A 19,355-nucleotide genomic window follows, 5' to 3' on the forward strand; every position below is an offset into this window, starting at 1 on the left:
GGAGTCTTGTTTCAACTTGCTAAAGTCTCTGTAGATGGGTATCACAGTAGAATTCATTATTTCTGAAGGACAAGGTCAAACTTAAAATAAGTATGTATTCTTAATGAATTACAAATAAAAATAAACCGAACCAATTTACACTTAAAATACCCTTGAAGATAGGTTTTTAAAAATCTATAAAAAGTATTTATCAATTAAATTCAGTTAAGTTATTTTAGTTGGGCTAAGTTGGAGGAGGGGTTGGATGCAGGAAGGATGTACATAATACAGGTCACACCTGAGCTATAAATAGCTTTTACTGTTTGTTCTTTATTTTTTTCTGCTTACACAAAGCCAACCTGTTAAGATATCCTGAAAATGCTCAGAGCGTTAAGCAAATCTGTGGTTTCTGAAAAGGAGTTGTGGACAATTTAGGCTGCTGACCACAGAGGTGTCAACCAGTTTGTCACTTGGATTGCATCTTGCTGTTTGGAATCCTTCCCTATACTGTCAGAATAATTTCATTTTGTTTTCTTACACTTCCCCAAATCCCACTAACAGAGTTGCTAGTATAAAACTCAGGACATGGTAAGTACTCCACAAATGTTTCTTGATTTGAACTTGAAATCTGTTGAAATTATTTTGGCTGCCAACATAATGTAATAGTAAAGTTTATAGGCTTTGAAATTTGGAGACAAATGAGGCTCCCATTTATTAGCTGTGTGACCTTGGCAAATTACTTAACCTCTCTAAGCCTCAGTTTCCTCACCTTTAAAATGGCAATAATAATGCCGTCATCTTCAAGGTTGTTATGAAGATTAAATCAGAAAATGATTCTAAAGTGCTTAGCATAGGTCAGATAAATACAGGTGATCAACAAACAGCAGCAATTATTATTAAATCAGTTAGCCTCTTCAAAAATGAAAAAATCTAACAGAGGAAAGGAATGGGATCTATACATTTGCATAAATGTAATGAATCAGATTATTACTGGCTTAATTCCTAACTTAGATCACCAGCATTATGAGGCAGTGATTTTCACTAAAAACCAGAGAAGAGAAGCACTTTTGAAGCAACAGGACCTTGGGAGGGCAGAGCAAGCCAAAGTGAAATGTCACAGGGGTTGAAGAGGGCCATAAAGTGGCACTGTACACCTGAGGGACTGGAGAAGGGGACTCTATGGGATTAAACAGAAAGTTCAGAATGGATGAGGGGAGAATGCCAAAGGCACACTGCACGTTTGCTTGTTTCAAAGTTTCGCCTAAGGTCATCTCTGTATGTCCCAAAGAAGAAAAAAATGAATTGATTTCTCCTTCCTGGTGCATTTCACAGCTCCGTAAGACGGTAGTCTGCTGTTATTAGTATTATATTTCAACTGCAACATTAGCATTACATTTTCTTTGGGAACTAGGTTGGGAGCATGACCACTATTTATGGGGTATTCTTTTTTTCTATTAAAAAACACATTCTAAGTTTCAAAGAACTCATTTATAAGCAAACATTTGGTCCATCCTTGTTTTCAATAAATTTGCATTTCAGACATGGAGACAATCTTTAAATATAAGAAACCATAAATAATGCTAAAATAAGTGGAGCAGTAGACAACTGCTACAGGGGCTTAAAATGCTCAAGTGGGCAGGAAAAATGCTATGACCAAAGGCATGAAAGCAAAAGGAACAGAAATATTAGGTCATTAAATATGAAATGTCCAATTTAAAATCAAAAGTATAATTTATTGTATCTCAAACAAGAAACAGTACAAATAATCAAAGTATGCACCTAAACTACTGAAAACAGTTTGGCATCTTAACAGTAGCTTGTCGATGCCAGTGGCAAAGAAGCCTGGAGAGCGAGTGGCACTAGAGGCGATGAAATCATGACAGGCATTTTCCACAGCTTGTTGAGAACTGAATATTTTTCCTTGCAAGAAGTGGTCCAAAGCCTAGAAGTGTTAGTCAGTTGGTGCAAGGTCTGGTGGGTATGGTGGATGACAGAGGGTTCCCAAGTCCAGCCTTTATAATTTGAGCAGCATGGTTTGTGCAACATGTGGCCAAGTGTTGTCTGGCAACAGGATTGGTCTGTCTCTATTGACCAATCTCAGCTACTTAATCATAAGCTCCCTCATCATTTCATCCAAGTGGCTGCAGTAGACATCCTCTGGGATCACCTGACTAGGTTTCATGAAGCTGTAGTGGATAATACCAGCGCAGAACCACCAGCAGACACCATTAGCTTTTTTGGATGAATATTTGGTTTTCGACTGTGTTTCAGCACTTCATCTTTATCCAACCATTGTGCTGAACACTTGCAATTATCAAAAAGAATCCATTTTTCATCACACGTAACACTACAGTGTAAAAATGGTTTGCTTTTATGTCATGACAGCAAAGAAAGGCAAGCTTAGAGATGATTTTTCTTCTGAAGCTCGTTTAATTCATGCAGAACCCATCTATCCAGCTTCTTTACCTTGCTGATTTGTTTCAAATGGTCCAATATTATTGGAACAGTAACATCAAACCTTGCTGTTAATTCACACATAGGTTGAGATGGATTCACTTCCACTACAGCTTTCAGTTCATCATTATCCACCTTGGTCTCAGGTCACCCCCGTGGCTCATTTTCAAGATTAAAATCACCAGAACAGAACTTCTCAAACCATCAACAGACTGTGCGTTCATTAGCCACATCGTTCCCAAACACTTTGTTGATACTTTGAGCTGTCTGCACTGCATTAGTTCCAAGACGGAACTCATATTCGAAAATAACATGAATTTTTGACTTATCCATGGTTTCACAAAAATTGCTCTTAAAAATATTTGAATGATAATCACAAGCCAAAATGTGTGTTTGGAAGATTGAGGATGTACCTTCACAATAAAAATAAAACAAGACATGTCAAAGTGAAATGTCAGAGATGACAACTGTCAAACTTAGTATTATACTCAAGGAAATCAGACATTTCATACTTAATAACCTAAAACATGTAGAACATGAGGAAACCAGCCCAGTTTCATGATAGAATCCTGCTAGAAGACTTGCTCCCAAACAACAAAGACTTAATTAAGAAGGACACTTGGAGGAGTCTGGCCTTATTCCTAAAGGCAAGAGGACTTCTGTTATGTGCAAAGCAGTAACATGATTTTAGAAGATTATTATTGGCCTAATTTCTAACTTCAATCAGCAGTAGTATGTAAAGTAGTTGAAGGACAGAGAGAACTGAAACAAGAAACAGAAAGCTACCTCAATAATCTGCCTATAAAGTCCTACAATAAGGGTATGGCAACAAGAATGGAGAGAAAGGATGCAACAAATGTTTCAGAGAGCTGGCAACTGACTGGATATGAGAGGAATGAAGGATATGAAGGAAGGATTGAGGGTAAGATTTAGCCATTATGATTGAAAGTGACAAAAGTTAAATATGACTCAGAAATTCCCATCCTTAATACCCAGGACCATGAAAAATTCCTACTCAATCATAAAAAAATTTTGGCAAATGACTCCAATTAGACTTTTCTCATGACAAGAATCCTATTATACATAGGCAACTTTCTATGGTACAACATTTTAATCTCTTTCTAAGCATGACACTGAATTCAGCCTCCACATTTCATTCCAGTGATCAATAAGGATTTCTCATGAATTTAAAGAACACCAACTCTTCTATTTGATAGTACCAAAATGCTTTGCAATAATATCCAGGGTCAAAAAAATCAGAGCTAAGCTTTACGTTGAGCCATTTAAGTGTTGAATAAAGAGTTTGGGAATCTCTGCTCTCACATTATTATCAATTAAAAATTGAGAATGTACTTTAATTAAAAAATTCCTAATGTATTTAACATTAAATTTCTAACTGCAGTTTTATCTTGTAAAAAAAGGGGGGTGAGGATTTGAAGCACATTTCCTTAGTCACCATGGTTATACAGTTTAAGAGCATACCTCAAAGGGTTTTTCACATTAGCATGATTATTAACACCTCAGCTTAAAAATATGAAAGTTCCCATCAGAAATTACCAAAAATTATTTTTTATTCCCCTCAAAGAAGTATTTCTTTTATGAAAATGTAACATGTTCTCAGGGAGAGAAAACTCTAGGGATAATCTGTTCATAAAATTTTAATTAATTAATCAATTTATTCATTCATTCATAAGAGATTTAAGTGTCTACTATGTGCTAGGCGCCAGGCTGGGAAATGGGAATGAAAGAATGAGCAAGACCTAGTCTCAAGGAGGCAGGCACCAGTGTGTTCAAGGGACGACAAAGAGTACTGTATAGCTGAAAAGAATGACTAAGGGGGAAAGTAGTTGGAGATGAGGTCCCAGAGGAAATTAATAGGGAACCTGTGACATCTAGAAAATGGTTCCCCACAAAGATATCCACATCTTAATCTCTGGCATCTGTCAATGTTACCTTCTATGGCAAAACTGACTTTGCAGATCAAATTAAATGAAGGATTTTGAGATGAGAAGATTATGCTGGATTATTTGGATGGGCCCTAAATGCAGTCCTATATACCCTTATAAGAGGGAGGAAGAAGGAGATATGACACAGACACACAGAGGAGAAGGTGACATGAAGATGGAAGAAGGATTGCCATAGTGAGGCCACAAGTCAAGGAATGCTGGCAGCCACCAAAAACCAGAAGAGGCAAGGAACAGATAATCACCTGGAACCTCTGAGGGAGTGCATCCCTGCTGACTCTTCCATTTCGGCTCAGTGATACTAATTTTAGCCTTTTGTTATCCAGACAAAAAGAAAATAAATTTATTGTTTTAAGTCACCAGTTTATGGTAATTTGTTACAACCATCACAGGAAACTAATAGAGAGATGAACGAATTATTGGTGAAGACAGCTGTGAAAAGGACCTAACAATATTCCAAGAGAAAGATGGTGAAATCCCCGCTACTAGGACAATTACTGACAGTAGGTAAGAGAACAGATGACACATCAAGATGTTAAATTGGTGAGATTTGCTTTCAGATTAAGTGAAGATAGTAGGACAGCATGGAATCAACAATGATGTCAAGGTTTCTAATTTAGGTAATTTAGCAGATAGATGATTAACAAAGTCAGGAAATTAAATCAGGAACAGGAATACATTTAAAGAGGAAAGATAGTTTAGTTGTGTAATGTGAATTTACAGTCATCTCAGAGGATTCTGTTGAAAAGTGAAAGAAACTAACATTTATTAAGCATCTATTGAGGAGGAGATTCTTTACATATATTTTTATGGTGAATCATTGAGACCTTTTTATGAGGTAGGAAGGCACTGTTCCCATTTTACAGATGAGAACACTGTGACTCAGAGTTAAAGAGTGACAGCCCTTTATCTTTTATCTTCCCATCATGCCATCTTGGAATGGAAAAGTGAAAATCAATAAAAAAAAAGAGAAGTTTGAAGCTGAAGATAAAGATGTCGGCCTTAGCTTGGAGGTGGTGCTTGAAGCTATAAGAATAGATGACACTGCTCCGCATAGGAGACAGAGGGAACAGCAGAACCCCCATGAATACCAAGCACTCCTCTACAGCTACAAGCTGTTTTCTATAAAATGAGCCAGGAAGAGCTAGAAGAAACGTTAAAAATCACTAAAATCAAAGTAAAACATATGTATGGGACAAAGCATAGCATAAGGTACAAAACAACAGCTTAAAATATAGATTTTAAATCATTGAACTCTAAGAAAATAAAGCAGCATAATGTCTATTCAACATGGGAAATCCCCGGACTTACCGTTGGATCCTGTGTCTCTCTAAGTTTGTGTGTAAATGATAATAATTTATCCAAAGCTTCCTGAGGTATATTTGGGACCTATTTTATGAGAGAATTAAGAAAAAACAGAAAGAATAAATTGGTATATCTGACCAATCAACCAGAAATTATGACTACTTAACAAATAATATTAGAATTACATTTTTAGAAAGTTCCTGATTATCAGTTACATGTTTAACTCAGATAAAGTTGCTTGTTCAACTTCTCAGGAAACATTGAAACCCCTGCTTTCTCTTTAAGAATCAGGTAACTAAAACCAAGCCACTCTTCATATACAATTCTATCACCAGGATAAAACTGAAAGGATCCTCTAACTCAATCAAAAATTGGCATATAATGTACCCATAAAGAACTTTTCATATCTTATCATTTCCTCTTTTGTTAGCTTCAGTGTGACATTTTAAGCACTAACTTGGGCATTTTCTTATTGAAACCAAATTCCTTCACTTACCAGCAATCTTACGTATACGTCTACTAAGTGACATAAGGAACGCTTGTGTAAGGAATGGGTACCCAAGGTGTCCATTTTTCCAAAACTACATACCTGAGGGCTATAATCAACATACCGGTGAATTATAAAAGCAGTCACCCAAAAAACACATGTTGATTGCTTCCAACTAGAACAAACTTTATTTTAATTAATTAATTTAATTCAACTATAACCAATTTTTATTTAAGCAATAACAAATTTAAGGCTTTAATTTAAAAAGATCAGAAAGAGATACTAGAATAATGACTTTGATAATGTGACCATTTTAAAAAAAAATACTGCTCAGGGTTTCTTTGGTCATTTGAGTAATTTGAATTTTTAAAAATTCTACGTCCTATTCTATATATACTTTATCTTATTTATTCTTTAAATTGATGCTATGTAAGATGTAGTATTATCCCCATTTTCAAAAGAAGAAACTATGAGTAATTTACCTAAGATCTGGAAGCAAATAAGTAGTGGATTTGACATTTACAGCCAAGTTGTTGAACTCTAAAGCCTATGCCCTTATTCACAACCATGCTCACAAGAAGACCTAAAATTAATCAGTTCATTCTGGTATTTCAAAGGAAATGGTGCATTTTTGTATTTTCTATCATATTTAAGAAGCCATAATATATCTGGCCTCCCACTACAGTAGGAACTTAAAATAGCCACCTTTGGCTGAATATAAAAAGAAAGGGAATTCCAAAACAGTCTCCACACGACGGAGGAGGAGAGACAGCCTACATCCGTGGCTCCCCATGTGTGTTCCCCAGACCAGCAGTATGAGCATTACCTGAGAACTTGTGAGAAATATAAATTTTTGTGTACCATCCTAGATCTACTGACTCAAAATCTATAAGGATGGAATCCAGAAATATGTGTTTTTGTCAAGCCCTCTAGATTGTGAAAAATGTTAAATTTTGAGAACCATTGACCTATATCATAATATGAGGAAATCTGGGAGCAAATGGAAAGAAAAAGCTAAAAATGTCTAACTCTGCTCCAGCATGTATCAGAGTGCCTTAAAAAGAGAACAGGTGTAGAAAATAAGCTAGAACTGGCCTCACTCTTACCATTTCCTTAATCACTTGGATTTCTTCACTTTTGACAAGCGGTTTCATGTAATGGAAAAAGAACATGGTTAAGAATTCTGGTCCCAGCCACTGCTGCGTTGTGCTTCCAGTAACAGGGGGCTCTGCCAAGGCAATGATTCTGAAGGAAGGGTGGATAGGAAAAATGGATCTAAAAGGGAAAAGAATAAAAAAATATAACTTTTCACATTAGTAAGATATTCTAAGAAGACCTAAGACGAACAAACAAAATAATCACCTACTGCTATTCACCTACTGCTGTACAATATTCACTCAAGAAACTCCAGCCCTGGCACAAACCACTGCTTTTGATACAGCAAATTTTCTCCAGAGTCTATTGAAATAAAATCCTATCCAGTTCATATTCATTACATATATCCTCTTTATTTATTTAAAATCCCTTCAAAATCTCCTATCTTGCAAGAAACCCACTCTATGTCAATCACAGAAAGACCAAGGAGAATAATTCAGGGTGAGAAGGAAGACATTTTACAGTACAGAAAATTTAAGCACCATAAGGGGTTAGATTGAATTTAAAATTTAGATTGGCAATAAAAATACTTAGGTCTTAAAAAGGCAGAAAAAAATGAACCTTTATATAATTCACTCTTTTGTCATTGTATCTTTTTTATAGGAAATGTTATGATATTTAAAGTGATCTCTTTCAGAAATCTCTGGTAGGAAATCTGAGGAAGCATATAAATATTCTAGGATACATAAAGGACTAAGATAAGACTTCCCACAGTTTGTGAAACGACTTGAGTTGTTTTTGGAGGGCCCCAAAACCCCTTATTATGGTCTAATCATGTGGGTGATACTGTTGGTTTTTATCAACGCTACTCAAAAACTGAGTAGAAATATGCTTTTAGAGAGTGATACACTTCTTGCTAAGAGAAGGGAGACATGAAACTCAATCACTTTCAAGATCTTCAGAAAAACAAAAATATAGGTATATAACTGGCATATCACTATTAACTGTTATAACAGAGCCAAATAGTTAAGTGATTAGGCAGCTAGAATACCAGGAGATAGGACATGTGTGAAGACAATCAGATAAGTACTCTGAAGAGCTAAGGCAAAGTCCCATCCATTCAATGGGCAGGTTCACCACGTTCCTGACTACATGATCTGTAATTTTAGAGGCCACATCATAATCTGTAAACCAGAGAAAAGCAATTTTTAGAAATGGCCATATGAAAGGCCAGAATGAATTCATAAAAGCTACCCAGTATTATTTCATTTCTTTAGGTAGGGAAAAACAAACAAACAAAAAGACATATTTACAGATGTTCCAGCCAGGCCTGGGGGAGTGATCTGTTCAAAGTAGTTGTTCCGGGAAAAAAAAAGAATAGCAACACGGACAGTGCCTGAAAGTTCTGAGGATAATACGGTCACTCAGGATTGCTAGCAATTAGATAATCACAAAACAAAAACTGGACACAGAAAATCCTGTGATGGAAAAGCTAAAGAGAGAGGTTATTCTGTTTTCTACTTCTGCTAAGTGGTTTGCTATCATCCAAAAAAATTTTGCTCAAAGGCCTAGCAACAGATGTTGGATTCATCCTGATCCTCTTCTGTTATAGCTTGGACAAAAGATGGTGGGTGAGAGAGAGCCTGGTGTGGCTGCACAAAATTAAACATGCAGATGTGATTTCTTACTTAAGATAGTGAGAGATACAAAACCAGGGAATAAAGCCAAAATCCAACAGGCAAGCCAAAAGGGGAAGTCCAATTTACATTCTTAAACCAACAGATCAGGAAGAAGGTACCACATCCAAGCTGTAAAGTTAGGACTAGAAGAGCAACTACAGGAGAGCAAGCTAGGTAGTTAAAATTTCAATAAGGTGATGGTCATTGCCTGGGACATACATTGTCTGTGACTTGCTCTTTATCAATAGCATTGACTCTAGCAATGCTATTGCTAGGGTATCTGAGTAAGCCCGCTAAATTTGAAGGAGGCAGTTTCTGAGACAGCTGATGTATTAGGCAGAGACATGTATGCTGATTATAAAAACAGCCACCAAACTACTGAATAACAGGATGACAAGGGCCTTTCTGTTTGCAAGGTTCTCCCCAAAGGCTTCCTTACATACAAATAGGTCATATGGAAAGTCATTTCCTGAAGTTCCCCAAGTCTGAAAGTTACAGAGCAGAGGATCTGCCATGTACTTCAGAGCAATTTGACAAACTGGTCAGTAATACAAAGGCTGATGAAGTGATACATAATCGAAAATTACGAAACAAGAGTCATTAAAATTTAAAATTAAAGTTAGTTTAATTTTACTACAGTTTTAAGAACAAAAGAAACTAAAGATATGGCTTAATTTCAGATAAATAGATATTATTTCCTAAAGATTAAAGATCAAAAAGGCAACAATTGCTTTTAAAAAGATTTTAAAAGATTTAAAAAATAAAAATATTGAGGTCAATATGTTTGTGGGCATAAGTTTAAGTTTTTAGAGAGTAAAATACTTTCTAATGCTTCTCAGCAACAAAAAGAAATGAACTATTGATCCACATAACAACATGGATGATCTTAAAATAATTAAGCTAAGTGAAAGAGGCCAGACAAAAAAGAGCATATACTGTGTGATTCCATTTACAGAAAACTTTAGGAAGTACAAGCTATATATAGTGTCCAGAAGCAGATCCCTGGAGATGGGAAAGGAGGGTGAAAAGGAACAGGAGTGAGGATTACACAGAGGTGTGAGGATACTTTGAGATTACAGATGTATTTATCATCTTGATTGTGTTGATTGTGTCACAAGTGTGCTTTAAATATGCATAGTTTATAATATTGTACATCAACAAAGCTTTTGATAAAACAAAAAAGACTTTGATAAACTCCAGTCTTTTGAAGGGAATTAAATGCTACATTTTTGTGGGATTTGCATATTAAGGAATGTGAAATAATGATATAGAAGATTTCTATAAAGACATCAATTATGAACTAGAACAGCATTTTGTAATTGGCCTTCCATACTATAATGTCAATACTACTGTTCCAATTCATAACCTACTAAGTTATACAGTTCTGTACACAGCTCATATTTCCCATTTTTTCCAATGCAGTGTAGCAAACTGCACTGACACATTCCTTGTGCATCTTTATACCACCTAAGGTTTAGTGTAATACTTGGAAGAGGACAGATGCTAAAAAAAAAAAACAAAAAAATGTGTACTACTCTTGTTAGTAACTATCACTGCAAAAAAAATTTTGAAGACTTTTGGTGTCAAGGACAAAGGTAAGTGATAAGAACTGAAAATCACAGTGTCCCACACAAAAGCTAATCTATTAATAAATCTGATCTGGAATGAATTTATGAGAGAAGGTACATTCTCTGTATCAAAAAGATAAATCCAAAACATATAATAAGTAATTACACCATTCACAGGTATAGAGTTTTAAATGGTTCTCTGATCATGAAAATGCTCAGAATTATTTTCAAAATCAGAATTTGCTAAAGCTTTCTGTTTTGACAATCAAACACAAAGACTTGGGCATAAAATCCTGATATATCTTAAATTTTGTTAAAAATTTATATGGCCTCATTTGCTAGCAAAGAGATCCTGAGGTTTCTGGAAAGCTAGCAGAGAATGCTTGCATATTGTCTTCAAACATGGGTAAGAGCAAAGGCAAAAGGGTCCAAAGAATCTGATTAAGGACTGTGCTCCAATGTCCAATTATGGGTCACCACTAAGACTGAGAAATTATAAACTGTTTTCAATGTTCAACAGCAACAAATAAAAATAAAATATTCCATAAAAATGCAAAAACATTAGAGCTTATATAACTAAGACTAGGCCACTAATCTTTATTGTTTCCCTGAGATAACCAGAAGCCCTTTCTTGGTGAAATAAACTGTTAATAACTCATGGAGACTCTCATCCCCCTCATCTATTCTCTGGCTAATAGCAGGAAGGGACACATTTAGCAGCCTATAGTATTTGTACTTCCCTCTTCCCCAAAGAAGTTTTTCTCATCAAAGGAAGCAGTTCTATTTTGGTCATTATTTCCTGAGAGAAATGTGGGCATGGTATCTGGTGTGTGTGGCCATCATGCTATTTCTAACTGCTGTGTCCACAGCATTCTTGGTGTCTTGCAACAAGAGAAGTCTCTAACATTTCTAAAGACATGTTAGGCATGTGATTACCTGCAAAGAATATAAAAGTCTGTAAGAATATTCTGGAAATGATCAAGGTGTATGAATTTGGTGAAGAATTAGTAGTATACAATGAAGGTCAGCAAAGGAGTGGAATATAATTGTTCAGAAACTGAGTTTCACACTATGAAGTTGAAAGGGTTGCTAGCCCACTGCTAGAAGCTGCTAATTATTAGACCCTATGCCAAAAGACTTTGCCATTAAAAGCCATCAAAGTATTCCTAATCAGTAGGCTCATATAAGGAAACACTGCTAGCTCAGAAGGTCACCTAAACTGGTTAATACTGATTAATACAATGACCTTTACCATAGTTTTCTATCTGAAAGCAGAACAGGTTTCTAAATTTACCAAACTGGGTCTAGAGGCCAAGAAGTCCCAAAATCTGCCTTGGCCTTACAAAGGACTATAGGAATGTCAGAGAAGATTTCACAGAGGAGGTGACTATTCAAGGAATAGCAGAAGTTTGCTACACTGGTCCTCAGAGGTGAAAAATGAGGCTAAAAAGGCAGAGATGTCAAGATATTAGCCCTGTAGCTGATGGAAGCCACTAAAGGATTAAACAGTGATTAGATATCTTAAACTTCTAGTCTAGGTGTGTGGAGAGGCAGTGGTTCCATTCACTAAGTTTAGGCACTCAAGAGGAATAGTGGATTTCTAGAAATGAGCTCAAAGTTTCTCTGGGACATGTAAGGGGAAATATCCAGTAGACAAATGGCACTTAGAAAATGAAATTGGAAAGAGCTTTTAAGGAATGCTCAGCGTATCAATGACAGGTAAAGACATAAGAGTGACTGAGATTGCCTAAGGAAGACAAAGGAGAAAACCCTAGGAGATGCCAATTTTAACAGCATTCTGAAACCTTTCCCAACCTCTCAGGCACGGTTACTAAGCACTTCCTTTTCTGTGTTCCCACAGTATTTTGTACAGACCTCTAGTCTAACATTCAGAAACTGCATTGTAATTATTTATTTGCATATCTGTCTGCCTTCATGTGTGGTACACCACAGAAGGCAGCAACGACATCATCTACGAGCTGGAAACATTTAACCTAAAGGAAACAAGTAATGCTAATGATTATTAACAAACACTTGCATATCAGTCTATAGATAAGAACTACCTGGGGTCTATTCTGGGCACCCAGAGAGTGACTGAGTCCATGGATTACCATTATGATAGTCAAGTTCAACAGAATCACCCAACTGCTGTATTTGGAATAAGAGCTTTAAAATGAACTCTCAGGAGGTATTACACTACAAATTAGTAGAAATTGTTCTTGGAATCCTGATCCCCTGGAGGTAGGAGATTTATTTATTTGTATAAGATTATGGAAACTGTTTTTTCTGTTAGGCAGATGCAACTGATATACCACCAGAGCACCATTCCCACTCCACCCCCAAAACCCTTCCCCTTAAAAAACAAAACAAAAACCTTCCCTGTCATTCTACCTTTGACCTTTTTCTCTATCTTAAAATCTTCCACAAGGAAAAAAAGCATTCACAAAAATAAATAAAGTAAAAGCTGAGTTTGTTTGAGGACTACAGAAGTAATAAGCACTTTGTTGAGCTTCAGTGATTAAGTACAGAAATGAAAGAATAGATAACATGGGTCATGAGTTTCTAATTTGTAGTTCAAACGCTAGTGCCAAGAGTGACATATTAGATATGAACAGCATATAAGATCAACCCAGGAGAGATAATGGGCAATATTACTTACAAGAACTCACGAAATAAGTAATTTCCTCACTGAGGACAAATTTCCTGCTTTTTATACTGTGTTATATACTTTGAGTCAAGCTGTCAGCCTGCTACTCAATAAACATAGTCCTGAAAGAAATACTGTTAGATATCAGAGAAATACTTGAAAGAAGAATCTAATCTACTATAACCCTAAAAGAGAAGATATTTATTCTGAGAAAGACAAAAAAGAGTTAAAAAATGAAATCAAGGTTAACCAAGAAAAGGTAAAGAAATTTACCAACAACCCATACCATCAGAGTGAAGCAGACTCTGTAACATAACAGTGTAAACAACAAATAAAGGAAAAAAACTATTTACAATTATAGGAAAATAGTGTGTTTCTCAGGTAAAAAGCAGTACATAAGGAGGAGTATGGATAAGGAAAGGAATTAGGCTGTTAGAAATATTTCAGACAAGCCAGGAGAATCATTGTTAGAACATCTCACCTCTGAAAAGTTAATGAATGCCCAACAAATTGACAGAACATAAGAGAGAGAAGGAGAAAAAAAGAAGTTCAGCCCAGGAGGTTGAATGTACATCTAAATAATAAAAGGTACAGAAAGAGAGAACGGAGAAAACTTGGTAAGTGGGAGTGGAGAGAGATCTAAGATGACATACAACAGGTATAAGAGCCCCCAAGTAGGGTTTGTCAGAATACACCATGGGAGAAAGACAAAATTGATAGAAGATGGAATTTGATAAATGCCAGATGTGTCTGAGTGTGCTGAGAGGAGATTTAGACAAACAGGGAAGTGTTTGGGATGAAAAAGTGAAACATACATATTATAGAAAATAAAGTCACTTCCTCCCCGGTGATCCCATACCATTATTGTACACAGACCTCTAGTCTAACACTTAAAACTGCATTGTAATTATTTATTTACTTATCTGTCTCTCTTTATATGTAATTATTAATTTCAGGAAAAACACGATGTATACAATAAGGGGAATAACTGTAATATACTAAATGGCTCAGCTGGGTATAGTTTTCATGCTGTCATAATAATGTAAACATCAAATAAAGTCCCAAACAAGATTATCATATAACTCTAGGAAGAATACTGGATGGAAGTGTGCATGCAGTAGGGAGATGAGAGGTGGTGAAAGAGGTAAATCTTAATTTTCCATGTAGAAAATCAATACCTAATTCCCAACACTAAAAAATAAATCAGGACATAACAATGGAAGCATATTATTTAGTGGCCTGGAGGTAAATATCAAAAGAAACTAAGAGTTGAAAGTGGTAGCCTCTGGAGCATGAGAAGTGGGAAATAGAGACTGACAGAGAATCAATGACAGGGGCTGGTATTTTTCATAAAATGCTTTGAAAAATTATCTGGTTCAAGTTTCATACAAGTTTAACATCAGTAAAAATCCAAACAAAAAATTAAAAAGTGAAGGATAGCAAGCATTGCTCTGACATCTTTCCACCTTCTCAGAGTGACCTCTGGAGATAGAGCTGAGACCAGTTTGTGTTTGTGGGAGAAACACAAATCAATAGTGATTAAAGTGAGAAACTTACAGAAGAAAGTACTATTAACCACTCTGAACCAAATCCAATGTGATGCTCAGGGCCACTCTGTTCCTGAAAGTGTTTTCACTTGTAAAACTGCTTGTGACCCTTAGGGAGAACTTGGGTACTATTTGTAGAAAAGAGTTGTCATTTCCCTGACATTTGGTGACAAGTACCATGCTCCTGATGTCCTAAGGGAAACTGCCTGGCAGGCTTGCTGTGAGCTATTGCTCAATCGCTTTGATTCTTCCCTCTGAAAACAGGAACTGTTCCCTGACTAGTGATTCACATGCAAATAATGCACAAAAACTGAATGTTATAAACTGAAAGTATGATATAAGGTGCCTCCTTAAACACTAGACCAAACTATTTCCTGGTCTAGAGGAATTTGATAATGTACATCTCAGAACTACAAGTAGCTGTGTAGTCAAGTAAAATTTTTAATAATGTATAGAAAGATAGCAGGAATTTAATATTTCCTCTCTAAGAAAAAATTCCAAGAAATTTTTAAACCAAATTTTGCTTAAAACATAAACACAATAATAAATACCCTTAATTGTCTTTTGTAGAATTTTAATATTTTAAATATGGCATTAAGTCCTATGGGGGAAGGGGAAAATTCACTTAAATAGGGTCGGATTAAGTGACAAGGAGTTTTCCCCAATGTATCAACCTCTAATTATGTTAAAATATCTGTAGAAATGTAATGAGATGGAAAATAATCTACATTTGCCAAACCACCTCTAAGGAAAAGTATAATATGCAGCTGAAACAAACATCTTCCTTCAAACTTTCAATTTTGAAATTTTTCAAACTCATAAAAAATTTAAAAGAATAGAATCCAAACACCCATATATTCTTGACCTAGATTTTGCCAATTGGTACGATTTTACCACATTTGTGTTCTCACTCTCACTTGATCTTTCTCTCTCTGTGGTTTGTATACACACATGCACATCTTTTTTTTCCTGAAACATTTGGAAGTCAATTGCAGGCTTTTTTTTTTTTTTTTTTTACTTTATCCCTTAAGTATCTCAGCAAACAACATCTCTTGTGAAAAGAATATTCTCCTTCATAATCACAATACCATTATGATACTTAGGAAAATTAGTATTAATTCAATATCATATATATACATATATAGAGTCCATATTTAAACTTTTCTAATTATCTTTTATAGCTGTTTTCATTTTGTTTCCTACTCCAGGATACAGTCAAGTCTCAAACATTGCATTTGGTTGTTACATCTCTGGAAGGAATGTTTAAATAAGCCATAATGGGTAATCCTGCATATAGTGGCATACCCCATCAGGTGGCATACCCCATCAGGTGGCATACCCCAGGAATACTGATGACACCCAAGGAGGGTGAGCCCAGTTAATGGTGGGCCCAGCTTTTGTTCTGTTGAAGGGATACAAAAGTACGAGGCCAAAACTGAACTAGTAGAGCAACAGAGGAGGGATTACCTTCTTAAAACCAATGTTCTTATAAAATGTTTAAACATTTATTTGAAAGTAAGGCTGAGAGTACAGAGTGCATCTTGGATAGCAACCTCACGTTTTAAAGAGTGCCAAACTATCAGCATGCGCAGGACACCAAATTATTACACTGTTCAAAGTTACCCTGGCTTAACTCTAGGTTTAGAAAAATAACAAACAATGTTATTAAATAAGTTAATAACTTAAGTGATTAACTTAAGTTAATAACTTAAAAATAAGTTAACAATAAGAGTAAAGTACCCAGAATTACCTCTCCTGTAGCTGCTCATCAGACATTTGCAGCTCCTCTTTTAAGCGCATATACCTGTCTTCTCTCAGCAGCCTAGAGCCATCATAGAGGCTCAGCTCTCGATCATGGATTAACCTAATGGGATAAAGGCAAAGTCAGAAGACAAATGAATCAGTTTCGAACACTGAAGTTATTAGAGGTAGAGTCAGTCAGCCAATATTTTAATCATATCTATTATTGCTGGCAATTTAATAATTTTGTAAGATGGACTTTGCAAAATTTCAAGCTCGCTAGTGCTGCTATACTTGGCAAAACTGTTGGTTTCTGTGCTGGAAGGCAGTAGTCATGAACACTAGATGAGGACAGGGAAGAAGAGAAGGAGAAAAAGGAAGAAGAGGAGGAAGAGGAGGAAAAAGAAATGGAGGAGGAGGGAGAGGAAAACAAATAGCTGAATGGATGACTCGGAATAAGCATGGATACATATTGATGAACAAGGCAGTTGGCACGTACTCTCTTGAGTCTAATGTAACCCTTCAAAGGATAGTATCAAAATATTTCTATCTTGGGAATTATGGAAATTAAATAGCAAAAATCTTCATAATGAAATAACTACATTGCTTCTCATATATCAACTCTGATGGTGGCCTAACCATCCACATCACAAACAACACTGTTTTCCAGATGTTGCAAAGGTCGAAAAGCACTGTTCTAGATCTTACACCGACTCTTAAGCCTCCTGCTGCCCATGGTAGAGTTGTCCCACACAGCCTCCATTCTGAGGGGAGGAGAAACTACATACTTCAGAGGGTAGGAGCATGTGCAGGGGAGCCAGTCAGGCCTGGGTTCAACTCCAGCTCTACACCTTACTAGCTCCATGACTAAGGAGGAGGAGAACCAGGCCATCTCTCTGAACTTTTATCTTTTGTAACATAGAGGTAGTAATGCCAGCTTCACAGAGCTGCTGTGAAAATTAAACAACTGATGTAAAACTGATGCTTGATATATAGCTGTTTCTCAGTGTTGGCTGTACATTAGAACCTTCTGGAAAGTGTTTACATCACAATTTGTGGAGGTGGGACCCAGGTATCAGGATTTTTTTAATACCCACCCTGTAAGGTGATTCCAAGGTTGAGAACCTGAGAAGCACTGGCTTAGCACAGAGCCCAGCACACAATAAGTACTTAATGGTAGCTGCTGCTGCTACTTTGACTACTCAGCCAAACATGCAAGAGATGGCCAATAAAAAGGGACTATTACTGTGTCTGCATTTGTCTGTTTCAGAGAAAAAATATTATAAATCTATAGAATGTTTATGGTAAATTACTGAAAGTTTGTGATTATTATTTTTAAATATTCTAAAATCTAATCAGAATTAACACAATGTATTTGGAATCTTTACACTTGGTATTTGCATCTTGTCAGGAACAAAAAACTTGGAGTAGTCAGTTGGGGAAATGACTTACTCCACTTATTTGCCCTTTCCCAATAACTCAAAGTTAAAAATCAAATGTCTGCAAGTTACAGGACCAAGATGAAACAAAAATACCAGTATCAGTAATCTCCTAAAATGACACAGGATGGGAAAATTTTCTACAAAAATTACACATGAAGACTCTTCTCTCAACATTAAATTCTGGAGAAGTTTTAGGAATGTGTGGAAATTTTTCCCACCTAACCTAAAATAAGAAAATATAGTTACAGAGAAATGCTCAAGTTTATAACAACAAAGTGAGCTTTTTTTAGTCTACATAAAATATAATCAAACAACTATTACACATTTTATATTAAAAATTACATTTTTTTCTCTCTCTCAGAAAGAAGATTCCAATGTGATCAACCAATAATTAATATCTATGATTCATAAGGAGTTTTTAAATAATAAAGCTGTGACTCTGACAAATTGTAGAAACTTCAGCTGTGTGTGAACTTTTTGCATATATACATCTATGTATAAAGTCTTTCAAAATTACTACAGAAAGCTTTTCTCTTTGCAGCTCTCCCATACAGAATTTTGCTACGGCAATGGCTTTTCTCAAAATGTTCATTATTTGGAGTTTCACTGCTTTGTGTTTATAGCAATAAAAAATCTGCCATTCTACTTGAATATAGAATCCTGAGTTTCTCAGGATCTACATAATTAAGTTTAAAAAAAAGTTTGAGGGGGGAAGAGGGGATGGGTGAAATCATGCAAAGGGGTACAATGTACACTATCTGGGTGTTGGGAACGCTTATAACTTTGCCTCAAACAGTACAAAAGCAATCCATGTAACCAAAACATTTGTAGCCCTGTAATATTCTGGGGGAAAAAAAAGGTTGAGAGAGTTCCATGTCTACTAAGTTGGCGTGTTGTGTGTGTGTGTGTGTGTGTGTGTGTGTGTGAATTTGTGTGTTTTGCGCTTTTCTGTGTCTCATACAAACCTTTGCAATACAGCAAGTGTGCCTGCGTTGACCCTATGGATGCCATCCAGCAGGACAAGCTTGCCTTCCAGAGCAGCATTCACCAGGGGTGAGGACCGCCAGGCAGTATCGCCATTTGGAAGAGTGTATCTCTGCTGTAGCAGATCACGCGCTGTCATATCCTAAAACCAATCCCCACCACCCACCAAAGAATATGCAGAATTAATTTTTAAGACATGGATAGTAGCTTATTTGGTTTTATAGAGTCACTTCTCACTAAACATATATTTCATACAATAACTGGGAAGTCGTCTCCAATTCTCAAAATGAAAGATCTTCAGAAAGCTTTTTTTGGTCATTTGAAGATTTTTTCCTATTACTCGTTTACCCAATATAATAAGTGTGAGGAGTTTTTTTCCCTTCTTTTTATTTAGCATTTTCCTCCTGTTTTAAAATGCTCATTTAGATAATGGTGATAATTTCCACCTAACTTTAACAGAATTC

At 36.0% G+C, this 19,355-nt stretch overlaps 1 protein-coding gene across 1 annotated transcript in view; it reads right to left on the reverse strand.

Annotated features, from left to right (window-relative positions):
• The window catches only part of VWA8 (von Willebrand factor A domain containing 8), a 316,757-nt gene that overhangs the window by 203,302 nt on the left and 94,100 nt on the right, over nt 1–19,355 (reverse strand). Inside the window, exons 13-16 of the mRNA XM_069467672.1 lie at nt 18,873–19,033; nt 16,476–16,589; nt 7,296–7,464; nt 5,709–5,786 (exon numbers count right to left, since the gene is read on the reverse strand). Coding sequence (XP_069323773.1) covers nt 5,709–5,786; nt 7,296–7,464; nt 16,476–16,589; nt 18,873–19,033 — 522 coding nt within the window. The remainder of the gene's footprint in view (nt 1–5,708; nt 5,787–7,295; nt 7,465–16,475; nt 16,590–18,872; nt 19,034–19,355) is intronic.

Source organism: Eulemur rufifrons, chromosome 4 (assembly GCF_041146395.1).
Source record: "Eulemur rufifrons isolate Redbay chromosome 4, OSU_ERuf_1, whole genome shotgun sequence".
Classification (NCBI taxonomy): domain Eukaryota; kingdom Metazoa; phylum Chordata; class Mammalia; order Primates; family Lemuridae; genus Eulemur; species Eulemur rufifrons.